The following is a 20,270-nucleotide window of genomic DNA, read 5'->3' as shown; positions in this document are numbered from 1 at the left end:
AATTGATGCGAAAAAAATCATAAAACGAAAATGATAAATTAAATATACTATAAGGATTAAAGTAACCCTTAAACCAAATATCATTATTGCATCGATAATATACTTTTGTCAATCTAGTCCATAACTGAGTTAAATACTCCTAGTGTTGGATCTTTCCGCATGAAGTTTTTGAAATAAGAGTATAAGTTTGACATAAATTTAATTGAAATAATTATTTTATAGTGAATTTTTATAATATTCGATGTAAGTAACCAGTCAATGTTTAATAATTATTTTATATTGATGAATAATAAACAAGATTATGTTTCTTGTATTATGTTTAGCAGTTGACTTAGACTTGTGTAATGGGTGGGAGGAAGGGGAGCAGCAGACATTTACTTTGTAGCAAATTTGACATATATAATTCAAAGTGGGACTAGAAAAATGCAGTATCATTTTGGACTGTTCATATTATCCTTTATTTTGACAAATTCTCCTTTGCAAATTTGACAAATTCTACTTAGAAACCCACACATTTTACATGTGCTTAAATTAGATATGAAAATAAATAGTTAGAATATAATTATATACAAAATTAAAAAAAAACTTAATATATATATATATATATATTTAAAAACATAATCATAAGATGGCTTATATACACCAAGTACAATAATGAGACCCACGGGCTTAAATTTCAACAAACGAGTCACTTTTCCGGGCTTTAAGGTGAGCAAGCAGCCCTTTTAATAGAAGTATATTATTATGATATTATAAAAGAAGAATTATGTTATGTCAAATCAAAATATAGAGACTAAAACTCAAATTTAAACACAATAGAAGGGCTAAAATGGCAATTCGACCTCTCGTATACATCAATATTTGAAAGTAAACAGGTAAACAAACTTATTATAAGAAAAAGGTCTCAAAGAATGAAAACGTTTAATTGAGAAACAAAGCAATGACTAATAATATATGTTGCTCTATACAAAATATTATATGCAATTTGGTCCAAAATGTAAAAAAACCGAAGGTAAAAAATCATATAATCTCAATGTAGAAATGTTGTATAAATCTACAATCTAAACCTTATTTATTGGTGTATGGTACCATTGGCAGAAACTAAATGCGAGTATGTTGTGGGAAAATTTGATCCATCAATTCAACTTCTGAGCTACCATCTACTCGAACCAGGCATCGTAGTAATCGGTTTATGTACAAATGTATACCGATCACCTCCCGTTTATAACTTATCCGCAATCCTCCCTAGAGCATCGGCGAGCTTATTAAGAACAGCGACTAGGTTATCGCTGTGGTCTTTCCTTTGCTCCCTATCCTGTTGGAAGTTGATGTTTTGAGCTTCGAGTTGAGCAACCAGCATTTTACCATTCTTTTCCAAAACGTCGATCAAGTGGTACTGTGTGCTGCTTGTTTCCTCGTCTCCATCAGTCGTCATCCGTTTCCTCTTCCTTACTTCTTGAGAGGATGAACCGAACTCGGGATTCAAGGTAGGATTTCTCCTTTGTTGTACCTGCATGTCCAAGTCTGATTATTGGAACCTGGTATGCATTGCCATACAGGAACAAACTAATTCTACTACCGCTGGTGCAGTAATTTTTAGTAACCCTAATGAGTTTTGGTCTAAACCTTATCGGTTGCTTCACGAAACAACTAAGGCTTGTTCGAGAAACGGTTGAGTCTAGAACATGCCGATCAGCGACTTAGTAATCAAGCCAATAACAAGATATACTCCGGAAATATCTAGCCCGAAGAAAGTCAATTAGTCATAATGAAACTTAACAGAAAATCACCCAAGTGATTACTCAGAATACCAGAATAGAACATTAATACCTATTGTTAAAAACAAAGACAAAGCAAGAAATAGAAGTTATGTTGTCTGGATTCTTCATTTATTTATCCGAAGTATCCGTGTCCAGCACTTGAATACAATGACTTGATCTTCAAGACCCTCTATTTACAAGGAAAATTTTGATCATATTCATATTGGATACATATTCGTATCGTACACTCACACCTAATCCGAATAACGTAGCAGCAGAGCACTTGAACATAGGTAGGTTAAATCAATATTACCTTGACTGTTGTTCCCCGGAATAGATGGTTGTCGCGGTAACCGGTACTGCTGCTCTGTGAGCAAAACAAAACATTTATAAGCATTTAATGGATCAATGATAACCCTTTTCCACATTTTCAGTGAAAGATCCAAAGAAAAAGGAAAATGCACCAATCCCATACTCCTATTCCCAGAAGATTTATATATCCGATATCGGATAATCATATTGAGTTTCATACTCCTATTCCCTCCTGGCGAAGATTTCGATATACGATAATCATATTGAGTAAACTGTTTTCGAATCAAACCGAGTAGATTCAAACACTTGTATCAAAATTTTAGTTGACATTTGTGTACAATCGATTTGATTCCTGAAGAGCCCTACCCTTTCCCTCATAAAAATTTAAAGATTCCTGTTATAAAGAAGACGTAGAAAAAGGCTAAACGGAGTTGCCAACAGTGCTCAAACACCTCCATTAAAGCAAAGTTCTTTCTCTAAAAGAAAACCCATTTTAGAATTTGGAATTCCAATCAAATCATCATAAAATATGAAGAAACAAAAGCAAACAGAATCAACCAATGATTCAAATGTATCAGTAATGAGCAATTGCTAGTGATCAAAACTAGTATTAGTATGTGGTTTGAGAATATGATTACCTGATATAGGGATAGGAGCTGGAACGGCCTTTCCGGTGTCGGTGTCAAGCGCGGGCTCCACCTTTTCTGGGCTCCGACCACCGTCCTCCTGCTCGAAATCCGAAAACAGCCCGTCCTCAGCTGCCGCGCTCCTTCCGCTATCGAAAACAGTCTCGGGATCCTCCGCCACGTCATGCGCCGCGGAAGTAGGAGTCAAAGCTAAAGCTAAATCCGGAGCCATAACCGAGGAAGGGATTTCGGCGGCTGTGGCGGCTCCGTCGAGGATATCGTAAACTTCCTTATCGAAGAACCCCGGCAACTTCCGTTCCCTCCTCAAATCGTTCCTCATCACCCAAAACGACTCGTTCTCTTCCCTTGTGTTATTCTCCCATTCCTTGATCTTCTAAAATCCCCCGCCAAATTACTCCACCTCTTCCGACACTGGACCGGCCCCCGGTTCACTCCGTGCCGCTTGCAGTACGATGAAACCGAAGCCCACTTCGGCTCCACTTGACCCGTCCCGAAAGCCAATCCGGCAGCGCGCCCGCGCCTGACCCGATTCTCGGCCACTCTTTTCCCCTGTATCAGCACGAGAATCTCCTGCCTCGTCCATCGAGGTAGCCTCGGAGTCTTGCTAACGTCATCGCCGCAATCAGATGACATCGGACGGGGTTCTACGCCGTTAGTGACGGCGTCTCGCACCGTAGTCGCAGCCAAGCTTAACTGCTCCGAGGCCATAAAAATCGAATGGGAGAGTTGATAAATTTTCTCTCTCTTTTTTTTAATTCGAAAAACGCACGTGATAGTGAGAGTAACTAATAACGGGGTTTTTTAAGAGGAAAAAACCCCGTTACGCCGTTTACAGAAGAGAATCAGAGAGAAAGGAAGAAAGAACGACGAAGAAAATGAGAGGGATTTTCGGGAGATAGTTGTTTGATTGTTTTTAATTATTTTCTTTATTAAATATATTGGTGACATTGACCATTTAACCCTAATCAAGGTACAGTTAGAAATAATTAATTAGGGGTAATAGGTGTAATTGCATTTAATTATTAAAATAAGATTCTATAAGCTAAATTGCTGAGAAAGTCCCTATACTAAACAACTTTTACGTATATAGTCTGTACACTATAATTTATCCATTTTTAATTTCTTTATTTCCTAGGAGAGTAAGGCTCTAAGACTTTATGTGTTTAAGTTTGAAGTTCGTCCTATATAAATCATATATTTGCTATTATTTTTGAAGTTATTAAAACGTAAAAAACTTTGTAAATATTATATGTATATTGTCAATTTTCAAAAAAAAAATTAAGTCAAATTGATTTATTTTTTTTATTCTTCCGATTTTAGAGTTTTGTCTTGAATAATCTGAATTTCACACATTGGACTTTGATGGGTGAGTCTCCTAACGAAATTTTTTAATAAACAATTACTCGAATTCAAGACCGCTAAAGTGATATCAAACTGCTTACCACTTGATCTAGTCCCTTGATAATTAATTTAATTTTTAACTTTAAAGGTAAAAATATTTTTAAATCCATGAAAAACACTTCGTACATGGTAGGATTATTCATGGACACTTAACCGTATCGTTTAGCTTAAATGGTCGATTAACCGTTATAACGATTATAAGATTTTTTTAACAATAACCTAATCGTTAAGAAGTAATTAACCGTTAACAGTTAACTATTATTATCGGTTTTGTTACAGGTTAACTTATTACAATTATTTATAAAAAAAATTCATAATTCGTACTACAAAAAATAAAACATTTAATGCATACTTACACCAGTGCAAGTGAATATAATAAAAAGTGTGACAATTAACATATACTTACACCGATGTAAGTATATACATCTTCTAATATATTGATACCTAACATTAATATATATTAATTATTTGTTGTGTAAATTTTATTAAAAATATATATAAATATAATAGAAAATTATATTAAGTTATTGTTTAACAATAATAAATTATAAATTTAATTTATTAACAATTAATCAATCGTAACTTTAACCGTTAATCATTATTTTAAACGATTCGATTAATTAATCATTTAAATATAACAATTATAATTAACGGTTATGAATTTTTTTTAAATACCCCAGTTCGTGGACCTGTATTTGATTTGATCAATTTTTTTAATAAAGGGTATTGTAAATGGTTACCTACTGACAACAAAATCTTAAGGGGCAGTGTCGTATCTTATAAGAGAAAATAAAGACCTCAACCTCTAATTAAGGTCGTTTTCTTAAGCGTAAAATATGGCATTAAACGCGTCTTTTGGGCCACCTTAACCCTTAACCTTATTTATTCCTTCTCTTCTCATATCTTTTTCGTGTCTATTTTTCACGTATTTTGTCCCCCTTAAACCGAGTTTAAATTAAAGATGGGTATGGTCAAGTTATTTGATTTAGTATACTCAAATATGATTTAAATATTGTATTTTTTAATTATTTGATTTAGTCTAAGCTTGAAGATATTTTATTTAGACTAAAATTCGATTTAACTTTAGAATAAAAATTTGCATTCGATCTAACATAGATATGTATATATATAATTTATTTTTATTTGGTAAGATAAGACTCTAATTTAAAAAAATACGAGGTAGAGTATTATTATAATTAGGATAAAGTACACATTTTGTATCTAAATTATTAGTTTTGATCCGTTTTAGTAGTTAAACTTTTAAGTTTTTCAAAATCGTACTTAACGTTTAGTTTTTGTTTCTTTTTAGTACACGTTGTTAAAAATTTAACGCGTTTAGTACCTAACCTATCAGTTTGGTCCGTTTTAGTATGTAGACTTTCAAAAAATTTCAAAACTCAACGTTAAATTTTGGACGATGCACTAAAATGAAAAAAAAATTAGGTATGGTTAAAAAATTGAAAGCTTAAGTACTAAAACAGACCAAAACTGATCATTTAGCTACTAAACGTGTAACTTGCCCTTACAATTATTATTAAATATGTAAGAGATAATTACAATATTATATCGGGTTGGGTCTAGGACTTTTTTTTATCATAAATTCGAATTTGATGCAATCCGACTCCAAATTAAAAAAATATTATGCCTATTTAACTAGAAACCATCGAATTTGAATCTCATGCTCATATATGATAAAATCATTGAGAGTTATAATCGTTTTCAATATTAGATAAATTTATTTAAATATTGAAAATTAAATATATTTTTATAAAAAAAATCTATATAATTTACTTAATATTGGTTGTCTTATAGTTTTAAGGTTTCACATTGACTAATTTGGATCGACCCAAGTCGCACACTTAGTTTTTGTGGGTGAGTCTTCCAACAGAGATTTTCTACATACACAATGACTCGAACCTAAGACCTTGCTTAAGTGATATCAACTTACTTATCACTTTAACCAACCCAATTGTTTATTGTTATATATATATTAAATGTATATTATTTTTAATTTTGATGACAAGGGCACTCTATTGTGTCCAACCACCAAAGAAAAATTTCCCTATGGACTCACCTTTTCTTTGTGTCACTCTTCAATAATTTCACCCTAATCATCCTCACTTAATGGCTAATCCTAATTGATGGCCCCCTCCATTAAAGCCACTTTTGTTTAATTTTCCCTTATTATGTTGTTTGGTGTTTGGGGGGGGGGGGGGGAAGAAAGTTAAATAGGATTTGATTATATAATAAATTGATACTTATTAAATAAATATGATAATCAAATATTCGTGTGCCATATTGTCTATTAAATTTTTATTTATAAATTTGTAACCATAGAAATTCTGAGACTTAGAAATATGTCTCAACTGAAATCACTATTTGAAAAATTCTATAATTGAGTTTGAGAATATTATTTGATCATAGAATTTTAAATAAAGATTTAAATGAGAAAATATTATAATTAGACATTTAATTATTGTTTTTTATACAAAAATGTTTAGGTCAGGGGTGACTCCCTCATATACAAATTGTCCACTAAAATAACAATGGTAATATTCGAACTATGCCTCACAAACTCAAATTCCTGGATCTCAATCATTTGTGCCAACGCTCGTTAGTAGAGATGCAATTATTGTTTGATTAAATATAAATCTTATATTTAATGTATTAGTTTTTTTTTGTTTATAAAAAATTCTTTGAAAAAAGATTATAAAGGAGAGGCTTACTAACAAACAAGGATTTTGGAAGCTCATGTCCATGACCATTAGGGAGGGTGACTTTGGATTAGTTTAGAGGGGTTAGTACCATGTCACATTCTACATGTGAATGTCATACGAATTGAGGTGGGGACCAATTTGGCCCAAATTTTGGTGCGATTCTTAACTTTGAGGTTGTGGGATCGAGTCTCACGGATAACATTTCATAATTCGGATGTCTTCTACGGAAGCTGCTCACAACCTGATGTTGGGGGCAACCTACTATCTTACCTCCCTCTTACCCTATTACATATGGGAACAAGGGACAACCATTTTTTTACAAGATGAGGCATATTTTCCTGGGTAAACTACGCATTTAATATATAAACTATCGGTTTAAATTCGTTTTAATATCTAAGTTTTCGTTTTTTCCAAAATCATATATAATATTGAGTTTTCATTTCATTTTAGTACCCATCGATAAAAACTTAATTTGTTTAGTACTTAAACTATAAGTTTTGGTATGTTTTAGTACCTAAACTTTCAAAAAGAAATCAAAACTTAATGATAAATTTCGAATGGGTACTAAAATGAAACAAAAATTAAAGTTTTTAACAGCGAGACACTAAAATTAAATAAAAATTATACTTTAGGTATGGTTTTGAAGAAAAAAAGTTTAGGTACTAAAAAGGACCAAAATTGTTAGTTTAGATACTAAATGTGTAATTTATCCCATTTTCTTATTGATATATGGACCGATTTAATTTCGATAATATTGATTCTCTTTATATATTTTTTATAATACATAAAATCTAGTTTTTTTTTGAAACGATATAAATATAATTAAACATGTAAAGATAACTTCAACTAAAGTGATGTTGGACGAGACTTATATGTGACAACATTTAAAATAGATAGAATTTACACATAATTTTATAAAGGGTTAATTATACGGATGACCACTTATGTTTATGTTTTACCTACTTTTGGTCACTAATTTCAAAATACATAAGATGTGATCACCTTCGTTCTTATTTAATTAAGATGTTCTCACTTTTGTTTTTATTTATTTAAGATGTGGTCACCACGCGTTAACTGTCTGTCATAACCATTTTTTTTTAAAACTTTATCGATTATTTTTTTAAAACAATTATGACTTTAATTTGGAAAATTTGGTGATTTTGAATGGATTTGAATAAAATTGAAAAGAGTCGCCATCGACCTTTGGGTTAGGTAGGTCAAATACCTAAACGTCTTTTAAAAACAATTTTAAGAAAAATAATTTTTATAAGACAAAAATTTGGTCTACGTTACCAAAGATTCATTTAAAACAGGTTCGGGAGTCGGTTACGTGTGGGGAAGGGTAAACACCCCCACAACGCCCAAAATTGGTACTGTGTAGCTTACACATCGTCGTAAATGGTGGAAATTACAATTTGAATATGAAGTAAAAATATGATCTATTTATTGAATATTTGTTAAAATAATAGAAATACTTCACTTGGTAAGAAATCTCAAGATTTGCAATCCTCCAACGGGAAAGCTACCTCATCTATTTCTTATCTATAAAGTATATCCTATCTTTGAATTACCACTAAATAATATCGTCATGAGTAGAAAATAAAATATGCTTAATTTATGTATCGTTAATATTAACATAACAACCATTAATACAATAAAAATTATGAAAATAGAATAATAAATAAATTATGATCTATTTATTGAATATTAGTTAAAATAAATAAAAAAACCTTTTCTCGATAAGAAATCCCGAGATTTGCAATCCTCCGCCGGGAAAGCTACCTCGTCTATTTCTTACTTGTAAAGAATATTCTCTCATCATTTATTTAAAAATGTGTATCGAATATAAAATGAAAATTTAAAATTTACATTTTCATAAAATAAAGTGAGCATCACTTAAGGTACCACACATTTTAATAAATTAATTAGTAAAATATACTCGACTTGTTACAAGTCCCTATGTCGTTAAAATGTCGTATCGGATCGTACCACTTCGACCAAGTGGTACTTTCCACGCCCATTCTACGCATACGTGTTCTTGAAAATATAATCGAATATTTCTTACATAGATAAAAATATAATGAAAATAAATGTGATTGGAAATATAAAGATTTATATTAAATTAAAGTAAACACAATACCAATAATCATCTAATGAGTAAAATGCACATCCGTACATAAATGGCTAAAATACAAATTAGTAAATATTACAGACCAAAATAAATATTAAAACATTTAAGGGGCTAAAATATAATTAACAAATATTAAAAAACAGTAAAACAATTAAACCATAAATCATATTAGGGACCAAAATGAAATGAAAAAAACATAAAGAACTAAACCACAATTAAGCCAAATATTAAACAAGGACTAAAACGAAACATGCATAAAATAATATGGCCAAATTCGAACTCTAATAAAAATGTAATAATAAACAGATAAGGACTAAAATATAATGAAAGTAAAATAAACAGACATTAATCGATATTCAACCCAAAATATGAGAGTAGTGATCAAGATAAAAGTTTCATAAATAAAGGGTATAATGTCTAAACTTTCAAAAATATTAACAATAACCAGTCCAGTGACCAATGCGTAAAATTTAAAAATATGGGGCTTGAAGTACAGAATAAATAAAATACACTAAGCCCTTAGACAACTTACAAAACACGGGGACCCTTACAACGTAATTAAACCATAGGCTAATTAGTGACTAGAATAAAATGTATGCAAATGTCATGGACAAATTTAAAACATTAACAAAAATGAATAACACACCAGAACAGTGGCTAAAATGAAAAAAAACATAAATCACAGGTCCAAATTCGAAGATCATAAAACATACATAATATATCAACTAGTGATTCAAATAAAACAAAATAAAACTATAGGCTCGAAATAAGATGGCATGGAATTCATTTAGTGACCAGATTACAACCCTTACAAAAGCTCGAGGGACCTAAACTGTTATTTACCCATAAATGTTAAGAACACGCGTGCAAGATTACAGAGGTAAGAGGACCAAATAGGCTATTAGCCCTTAATCCCATCACTCGGCCTCACTCATGCTTCAAAACGACGTCGCTCGACGTCTGAAATATAACCCTTTTAAGGGTTATTCTGAAACCCTAAAATCATTTACTCTCTCCCTCATTTCCTCAGTCGTTTGGCTATTCCTCTCCCTTCTCATATCTTCATCTTCCTTCGCCTAAAAAAAAGACAAGTTTCTTTTACCTTCGGTGAGGGACGCTTGGCTCCGATGAAGCAACGGTGGTGGTCAAAAACCAGGGTAAGATTCTTACTCTATCTTTCTTTTTATTTTTTTCGAATGGATGTTTCCCCTTTTTTTTCTTTTTTTCCTCTATTCTTTCGTTTCCCTTGCTTTATGTTTTTGTATCTGGTGAGATGATGATATCTAGAAAAAATAGGAGATGGGTCTCACTGACTTTGCATGATTACATCCCGATTTTTCGGGATTTAATATGTTTTTAAATGGATTCTCGGATTTAGGCTACTGTTATTTGACTTGGTTACTGTTTTTACAGGAACCGGTCACTGTTCATGCAGGAGAACAGTCGGCGGCGACGGGACATCTCGGCTTGGTGGCTCGGGTTGGCTCGACAGCAACTCACGCGGCTCAGGAATGACTGGTGAAGATCAACGTGCGGCTGGGGATTGGAATCTGGCTTGAGCGGCGGCTGTGTAGTTAGGGGATTAGGGTTGAAACCCTAAATTGTTTTAGGGTTTGAAACCCTAATCTGATTTAGGGTTTGAAACCCTAATCTGATTTAGGGTTTGAAACCCTAATCTGAGGGGTTGGTTCAGTCTGGGTTGTTGGGCTCCGGGATTGGGCTTGTCACTTGCAATCTGGGCTTTGGGTTGGCTGCTGATTTGGCCTTGGGTGTGTAATTAGGCCTGTACAAAATTTGTAATATATAATTTAATAATAATAATAATAATAATAATAAATAATTAATAAAATTAAATAATATAAAAAAGACCCGGACAAAAACGGGTGTCTACAGCTGCCCCTCTTTGCACATTCTTGTGTTAACAAGAATAGGGCAAAGACGACAAGACTACACGTTTTTGTCCGATTCTCTTTCTTTTTTGCTTAAAAATTGGATAATGTTGGTTGTTGGGGACGACACTGCTCATACGCAATGAAGAGGTCTGGTCGTCTAAGGGTGACACGGCTCCTACGTGATGAGGAGATCTGGTCAGGGGATGACACTGCTCCTACATGATGAAGAATTCTTGGCCATCTTTAGGTGATAACACGGTTCCTACGTGATGAGGACGGCTGGTTATCTATGGTTGACACGGCTCATACGTGATGAAGAGATCTGGTCTGGGGATGACACGGTTCATACATGATGAAAAACTCTGGCCACCTTTAGGAAGGGTGATAACTCGGTTCCTACGTTATGAGGACGGCTGGTTATCCTAATGTTGACACGGCTCCTACGTGATGAGGAAGTCTGGTCAGTTGATGTTGACTGATTCATTGCTTCAATAAGTCTTGAAGATCCTGTAAAAATGGTCACATGCCATGATTTCATGTTATCAATATGCTCTAAGAATGATCTAAATGCATGTTTAAAGGGTTATGCTCAGTTCGTTCCTGGCATTGAGACTCTCTCATACTCTTTGATAGAAACATGCGATATTTATGCGTTTATCCATGCCTGGTTACTTTCTTGACCTCTCATTAAATAGTCTTTGACTTGGTCCTCCCCGATCTACCCCGAGAGAGTTTATCTTGCCTCTTTGATTCTTTGGTCATTGATTGATTTTTTAGAGAAAATTCATTCCGAATGGCCTCTCCTTGTTGCATGCCTTTAAATTGGGACTTCTTTGCTTGGGAACAGTATGATTATGTTGAAACTGATTTCTTTGATTTAAACCCTCTTTTTCCTAAATGCTTTGTTTAATGATTGATGGGAGCGTGCCTTTGCATGTGTTCTCTGGCGAACACCTGTTTCAAAATCCCCATAATCTGACACTTTTCAGAGTAAAGCATAGTAACCGATGTTGTTATTGATTAGTAATTTGGTGAATATATGCGAGGACATTGAATCAAATTCAAAAATTTCACTGAAGATAGATAATGAGAAAGTACACTCTTTTGGGACAAGAAAACAAGTAAATATAGAGGAAGAACAATGGACAAATATAGTGAATATCAAATGCTGAATCCTTTTACTTCTTCACTCCAAATCTTTCTTGAAAGTTGACATGTGTTTCGAAGATTCAGATCGTACAAAAGATGTGTGAGCATGAGAGTCTTTCCCTAAACTGTTAGGCTTCCGAGGGGAATCCACCATTTCAATTTCTGATTATTCGAGCCGTCCATTACGGATTTTCAACTCGAATCCTCATTTGGTTTCAAGATGCCCATTTTGGGTTTTCATCTTGAACCCTCCTTTATTTTTTCTTCTTTTTTTTTTTTTAAGTGTAATATCGTTTGACCGAATCTGAATTCACGGGATTAGACAAATCTTCCCCATCTATTTCTGTTAACACCAAAGCTCCTCCTGAGAATGCCTTTTTTACAACATAGGGACCTTCCCAGTTCGGCATCCACTTCCCTCGAAAGTCTTTTTGCATAGGTAGGATCTTTTTTAGTACCAAATCGCCTTCACGAAATTCTCGAGGTCTGACTTTCTTGTCATATGCTCGTATCATCCTTTTCTGGTACATTTGGCCATGGCAGATAGCTCTCAGCATTTTCTCCTCAATCAAATTTAATTGATCAAACCTACTTTGTACCCAATCAGCCTCGTCTAGTTTCAACTCCAACAAAACTCTTAAAGAAGGTATTTCCACCTCAATAGGTAAAACTGCTTCCGTCCCATATACCAAAGAGAATGGTGTTGCCCCAGTAGATGTACGAACGGACGTGCGATAAGCAAGCAATGCAAAAGGTAATTTTTCATGCCAGTCCCTATATGTTTCAGTTGCTTTTGTGATGATCTTCTTGATGTTTTTATTCGCTGCCTCTACTGCCCCATTCATTTTTGGGCGATAAGGAGCCGAATTGTGATGTTTGATCTTTAACTTTGTGCAAACTTCCTTCATTAAATCGTTGTTCAAATTCAATGCATTATCTGTGATGATCCTTTCAGGTGTTCCATATCTACAAATGATTTCTCTTTTTAGAAATCTGCACACTGCTCCTTTTGTGACATTAGCATAAGAGGCAGCTTCAACCCATTTGGTGAAGTAGTCTATGGCCACTAAGATAAAACGATGTCCATTTGAGGCCTTCGGTGAAATTGCCCCAATGACATCGATGCCCCACATTGAAAATGGCCAAGGTGCGTTCATTACATGGAGTGGTGAAGGAGGAACATGTATTTGGTTATCATGAATCTGGCATTTATGACATCTTCGAGAAAATCTGATACAATCTCCTTCCATAGTGGACCAATAGTACCCAAACCTCATGATTTTTCTAACCATTGTGAATCCATTAGCATGTGTTCCACAAACTCCTTCATGGACTTCCTCAAGTATCTTCTTGGCCTCGATTCTATCCACGCATCTCAAAAGCACCTGATCCTTGCCCTTTTTATACAATATATCTCCATCAAGGACATACCCAATTGCTAATATTCTTAAGGTCCGTTTATCATTCTCCGCTGCCTCCGCCGGGTAAGCCCGATACTTTACGTATTGGAGAATATCATAATACCATGGGAGATTATCATCCTCTTCTTCCTCTATGTTGCAACAATGAGCTGGCATTTCTCTTATACTCATCCGAATAGGCATCATTCGAGATTGATCATCGGCCTTAAACATAGCTGCCAACGTAGCCAAGGCATCTGCCATTTGATTTTCTTCACGAGGAAGATAAGCAAAAGAAATTTCTTCAAACTCTTTGATCAACTCCATCACTAAGTTCTTGTATTCTATCAACTTGGAGTCTCGAGTCATCCATTCCCCGCGAAGCTGATAAATAACCAGAGCAGAATCGCCGAATACTTCCAGGCTTTTAACTTTGCGCTCAATTGCAGCTTGAATACCTAAGATACATGCTTCATATTCCGCCATATTGTTAGTGCATTCAAAGGCGAGCCTACTAGTACAAGGATAATGATCTCCCTCAGGTGAAACTAGTATTGCCCCAATTCCATGTCCCACAGCATTAGAAGCGCCATCGAAGTTCATTTTCCATGCTTCATTTTTCGAAGTATCTTCTTCAGTAACAAATATACTCATCAAGTCCTCGTTCGGAAAATCAAATTTTACTGGCTCATAGTCTTCTAATGCTCTGCTTGCCAGGAAATCTGCAATAGCACTCCCTTTAACTGATTTCTGATTCATGTAGACTATATCAAATTCGGACAACAACATTTGCCATCTCGCCATCCTTCCAGTTAGAGCCGTTGATTCCATCAGGTACTTTAACGGATCCAGTCTTGATATCAACCAGGTAGTATGATACAACAAATATTGTCTCAGCCTCTTAGTAGTCCATACTAAAGCACAACACAGCTTTTCGATAGAGGAGTATCGAGTCTCACAGTCAGTGAATTTCTTACTGAGATAGTAAATAGCTCGTTCTCTTCTTCCAGTTTCGTCATGTTGGGCCAACACACATCCCATTGACTTCTCAAAGACAGTCAAATATAAAATCAATGGTTTGTTTGGGATTGGTGGCATCAAGACAGAAGCAGTAATTAAGTAACTCTTAATTCTATCGAAGCATTCTTGGCAACTATCATCCCATTCTCCTGGGTTTTGCTTTCTCAGTAATCGGAATATTGGATCACATTTCTCGGTCAACTGAGAGATGAATCTGGCAATATAATTTAACCTTCCCAGAAAACCTCGTACTTCCTTTTGCGTTCTAGGGGGAGGTAATTCCAAAATTGCTTTGACTTTATCAGGATCTATTTCTATCCCATTCTCACTGACTACAAATCCCAATAACTTCCCTGAAGTAGCTCCAAATGTGCACTTGGCCGGGTTAAGCTTGAGCTGGTATTTCTTTAATCTTAGAAATAGTTTCCTTAAGACTTTTACATGTTCTTCTCCAGTTTGTGATTTGGCAATCATATCATCCACGTACACTTCTATATCCCTGTGCATCATATCGTGAAACAACGTAACCATGGCTCTTTGATATGTTTCCCCGGCGTTCTTAAGTCCAAAGGGCATCACCTTGTAACAAAACGTACCCCACATTGTCACAAAAGTTGTCTTTTCCATGTCTTCTGGGTCCATCTTAATTTGATTGTAACCTGAGAAACCATCCATGAAAGAGAAAAGAGCATGACCAGCCGTATTGTCAACCAAAGTATCGATATGTGGGAGTGGAAAATTATCTTTGGGGCTCGCTCGATTGAGATCCCGGTAGTCAACACACATTCGAACTTTGCCATCTTTCTTTGGAACTGGTACTATGTTTGCTACCCATTCAGGGTACTTGGCCACTTGTAAAAATCCAGCATCGAATTGTTTCTTCACTTCTTCCTTGATTTTTAATAGCATATCTGGTCTCATTCTTCGAAGTTTTTGCTGAACAGGCTTGCATTCCGGCTTTATTGGTAGCTTGTGCATCACAATGTCAGTCTCCAACCCCGGCATATCTTGATAAGACCAAGCAAACACATCCCTATATTCCCAAAGAAGGCTTATAAGACCATCTCTTATTTTTGGTGAGAGTGAAGTGCCAATTTTAACTTCCTTTATATCCTCTTCTGCTCCCAAGTTTATTGTTTCAGTTGTCTCTTTGTGGGGCAATATTTGTCTATCTTCTTGCTCCATCATTCTAACAAGCTCAGAGTTTAACTCACATTCCTCTTCATCTTTATAACCCTCAGATTCTTCGAGACACATGTTATTTTCAAAATCAATTTGTGGTTCAAAAGTATCATTACTCGAACAGTTGATATCTGAAGACCTGCGAATCAAAAGGAGTATATTTGGTTGTGGACAAAAATTTTATCTAATATTTATCAAGAGAATAATTATCAATAAAGAATAAAGAATACTCAAGAGATGAATAAAATACTTGCTAAGATTAGAATGAAAGAAGAACACTGTTTCATTAAAGCAATGACAAATAACAATTTGTCCTTTTACAAAAGCCCTATTATATTTGGGTCAAAAGGAGACAGATTTGTTATTATGCATTACTTTGAAAAGTGCTTATAGAACACAGGGAGTTCTTCAACAGTGTAATTGTTCAAAACATAGCCAGGAGGACACGGACGGATTGATGCCAATGAACACTCTCCAGTAGACTCTTCTGTGATAACGTTGATGCTCAGGCTTCCCAATAAATCTTCAACAAATTCTGTATCTTCAATATCCCCTGACTGTTTCAGCGTGTCAATCATAAATCCTCCAGACACAAAAGATTTGGAGAGTGGTGGAATGACCATGGGTCCCCAAACAAGGTCTTCTCCCTTTACTCTTGCCTTCCTCCTTTCCTTAAGCTTTTGTGCATCCTTGACTTTATCATGGTACGTTGGTTTGTATCCGAGACCAAAATAATTTCTTTTAGGAACTGGAGCCGGCCCTTCAGTGATGCCTTGCAGTTTCTTTCCCAAGCCTTTCCCTACCTTTGCTCCTCTAGCTAATGTCTCCTTTAATTGCATCTTTGTATTTTTTGAAATATGAGGAATGGGAATCCTTTTGCCTTCAGAGATAAAAGTAGCATTAACAAATTCCAAGGACTGGAAAGAGGACTCTAGTGCATTTTCATCTACCCCTACATATGGTGCATCTGTAGTGATAGAGGCAATGATGTCTTCTTCCGCTTTGATGGTCACCAGAGTCCCATCAACAATGAATCGGAGCTTTTGGTGAAGGGAGGAAGGAACTGCCCCAGCCATGTGAATCCAGGGTCTCCCCAGCAAGCAGCTATAACTCGGATGGATATCCATGACAACAAAATCTACTTCAAATGTTGTAGGGCCAATTCTGAGAGGGATAATCATCTTCCCCATTATTTTGCGTTCTGTCCCATCAAATGCCCTTACAGCATTGCCACAAACCCTCATTTGTGATACATCCACAGGAAGTCTATTCAGAGTGGCGAATGGCATAACATTCAAGGCCGATCCGTTGTCAATTAACACCCCTGAGACGATGACTCCTTTGCAATGAGCCGTAATGTGTAAAGCCTTGCCCCTGCCTTTTCCTTCTTCAGGTATTTCATCATCATAAAAATAAATGAAATTATCTGCATTAATATGGTTTACCATCCTGTCCACACGTTCCACTGGTATATCCTTCCCTACAAAAGTTTCATTCAGCACTTTGATCAGAGTATTTCGATGTACTTCCGAATGCAACAGCAGAGATAACATTGAAATCCGCGCTGGGGTCTTATGAAGCTGTTCCACAATGTTATACTCGCTGTGTTTCAGAAATTTTAAAAATTCCTGAGCCTCCTCAATCTTAACAGGCTCATTTAATTTATCATCAGGATCTTTAATAACCACATCTCTTGCTTTATCAGCCTTTCCAGGAGCATAGCATCTTCCACTCCTGGTGAAAAATCCAACTTCAGCAACCTCTTCCTTCTTACTCTCAGGAGTATTAATTTGGCATGTATAGTCCCAGGGAACACTCTTGTTACTCTTGTAGGCAAAAGGCGCAGGGGTTTTGATCACCACCCTAGATGTTATACTTCCACTGCTGGCCTCATAATTTGGTTTTGATATGACCAGGACAGGCTTTTTTAAATTCTTTTCAGCTTCCCTTGAATTTTCTTCAGAAGCGCAGATATATCTTTCATTCTCACTCATTCTTTCTTCATAGAACTGCAACTCCTGCTTGTTCATTAATTCTTGGACTATTTGCCTGAATTCTTGACAGTCCTGAATTTGATGACCATTTTCACCATGGTATTCACAAAAGTTCTCTGTCTTTTCCGTTGAGCATTCATTTCTAGGGCTCAACATCCCTCTCTCCTTTATTTGATCATATACCCATTTCAGTGGTGTTCTTATTTCTTCAATTCTCCTCTTAACTTTCTGATTTTTCTCAATAGCGTTCACTCCCTGATTCTGATGATTTGGAAGCGGGTTTGCAGCAACACAGGGTGCTTCAGAATCATTAAAGGACACCACCTTTCTCTTGATCAGATCTTCAACCACTCTTTTGAAAGCGAGACACTTTTCAATGTTATGTCCTCTGAGATTTGCATGATATTCGCATGTCTCATTTTCGTTGAACCATTTTGGATAAGGTGGTTTAATTGGATCAATGAATTTTGGTGACACTACGTGAGCTTGGACTAATCCATGGAAGAGCTCACTGTAAGTCATTGGTATGGGAGTGAACGTCATCCTTTCATTGTTATGCTCGCGCTTAGTCTCTCCTTGAGATGAAGAAGAATTTCCCATCTTCGGCTTACTCACAGAGAAATTTACATTATTCACCTCTCCTTCTTTCCTTTTCACATAGGGTTTCTTTGCAGGAGTTTGGCTACCGACAATCTGCCCCTTCTTTAATGCTCTCTCGATCATCTCTCCGCACATCACGATATCAGAGAAGCTCTTAGTTGCCACTCCTAACATATGATCAATATAAGGAGATTTTAACGTATCTATAAACATGGTTATAAACTCCCTCTCAATAAGTGGTGGGTGCACTTGAGCAGCAATATCCCTCCAACGCTGAGCGTATTGTCGGAAGGTCTCATTATGCTTCATCTCCATATTTTGGAGAGTAACACGATCAGGCATCATGTCGGTAACGTGTTGATATTGTTCTTTAAATGCATTGGCCAAATCCTTCCAAGACCCTATTTTAGCTCGGGTTAATTGGTTATACCATCTGACAGCTGACCCCGTCAAGCTGGCCTGGAAACAGTGAATTAATAGCCCATCATCCTTCACAAATCCTGTCATTCTTCGACAAAACATGGTCAAGTGAGCAACAGGACAAGTTTTCCCATCATACTTTTCAAATTCTGGCATTTTGAACTTTGGTGGTAATACTAGGTCTGGCACAAGACTCAATTCCTCTGCATTCATTCCATCTTGAGAACCCTGCTTTCCCATTTCTTTAAAAAACCCTTTGCACCAGTCCTTTAAATGCTCTGGTACTTCCGTTTTAGGTTTCTCCATTTCCTCAGGATCTACATCAATATACTCATAAGGACTGTTTTGAGGGTTAGTCGTGGCCATTTGAACCTTTACAGCTGAAGACCCTGCAGGATGTTCAACTAGCTTTTCAGGTGAGATAACTAGTCTCGGGGTAGACTCCTGCCTAGAAACTTCAACAGGGGCAGTGCTTGGTTCTTTAACTGTTTCAGTACGTAACCAGACATCTTGGTCATCATCTCATTCATCATATTAGCCTGGCTTTGCAGGATTTGATCTATAATTGACTTTTGTGACTGATCCATCTTTGCCTGCCATTCTTGTTGTATTCTTAGTAAATCTTCTTGCATTTCTTTCTTTAATTGATCAAGTTTGGCCTCCATGGCTCTACTTCGCGTGTGATAAGGATTGGAGTTCTTACTTGCCAGAATCGTCTGTCACATAACCCTTCGGAAATTAATTTTATTGTTCTTTTAAATTCGAATGCATATTATTGGTAATGTGCTATAAATGATACATTTTATTGGTGATGCATTATAAATGATGAATATACTTATGCATAATGAATGATGCAAGTATGAAATGCAAATAAAAGGCGTTGACCCAAGCAGTAACCATTCGGAAATACTTTCATTGGATAAAAAGTTTCACTCATTACAAAGGAGTTCTATTACATATAAGGCCTAGCCCTCAGACTCAGCTCTACAATTTCATTCATAATGGCAATGATCTCCCTTGTATATTCAGAAACCGGATTTGTGCGCAGTTGGATGATCTCCGCTCTATTGGCTAATTCGTTCATGTACCTAGCCACTTCACCTATTTGAGCAATAGCTTCCCCCATCATGCGCTCGCGTTCATCTACCAAGGATCGATAGTGCTCATATGTATTTTCCCATCCCTTATTGATGCGTTTGATTTCTTTTTCTAGACTGGTAATATGAATTCGGCATTTCTGGAGTTCACCTTTCAATTCTCTGATTTCCTTCTGGAAGGATTTGTTTTCTTCGAGAGCAACTCTTAGGTCCACTGAAGCGGGAGGAACTTGCACTTGCAGAAGGGATTGCTCAAGGTTCGATACATGACTTTTGAGCTCATCATTCATAGCTCGAGATTGGTTCATCTCATGTTCGAATTTCATCTGTAATTCTCCCATTTCTCCCGTGAGCTCATCTACTTGCTGACTTTTTGTCGAGAATCTCTGCATCCACGATCCAATCTCTGCCTGCTTTCTATCGAGGAATCGATTCCATCCCTGTCTCTCAGACCACATCTCTTCTTTCTTTTGCTTTCTTTCTTCTTCGAGCTCTAAAATTCTTCGATCTTTGTCCTCAAAGTCCTCAATTATACTGTTCATCTCAGT

General features: G+C 35.8%; 1 protein-coding gene across 1 annotated transcript; it reads right to left on the bottom strand.

The window, feature by feature from the left end:
- Window positions 1-917: 917 nt before the first annotated feature.
- On the bottom strand, window positions 918-3,622 carry LOC120186484 (trihelix transcription factor ASR3-like). The gene is given in 5 exon segments (XM_039190385.1): window positions 918-1,493; window positions 1,495-1,510; window positions 2,074-2,127; window positions 2,711-3,094; window positions 3,097-3,622. Coding segments are annotated over 5 exon segments (1,056 nt in total). The 5' UTR covers window positions 3,428-3,622; the 3' UTR covers window positions 918-1,222.
- Window positions 3,623-20,270: the final 16,648 nt, after the last annotated feature.

Source organism: Hibiscus syriacus, unplaced genomic scaffold, assembly GCF_006381635.1.
Source record: "Hibiscus syriacus cultivar Baekdansim isolate YM2019G1 unplaced genomic scaffold, ASM638163v2 tig00113548_pilon, whole genome shotgun sequence".
Taxonomy (NCBI): Eukaryota; Viridiplantae; Streptophyta; class Magnoliopsida; order Malvales; family Malvaceae; genus Hibiscus; species Hibiscus syriacus.
The sequence above is the reverse complement of the archived record's forward strand: the minus strand, read 5'-3'. Positions and strand labels throughout refer to the sequence as shown.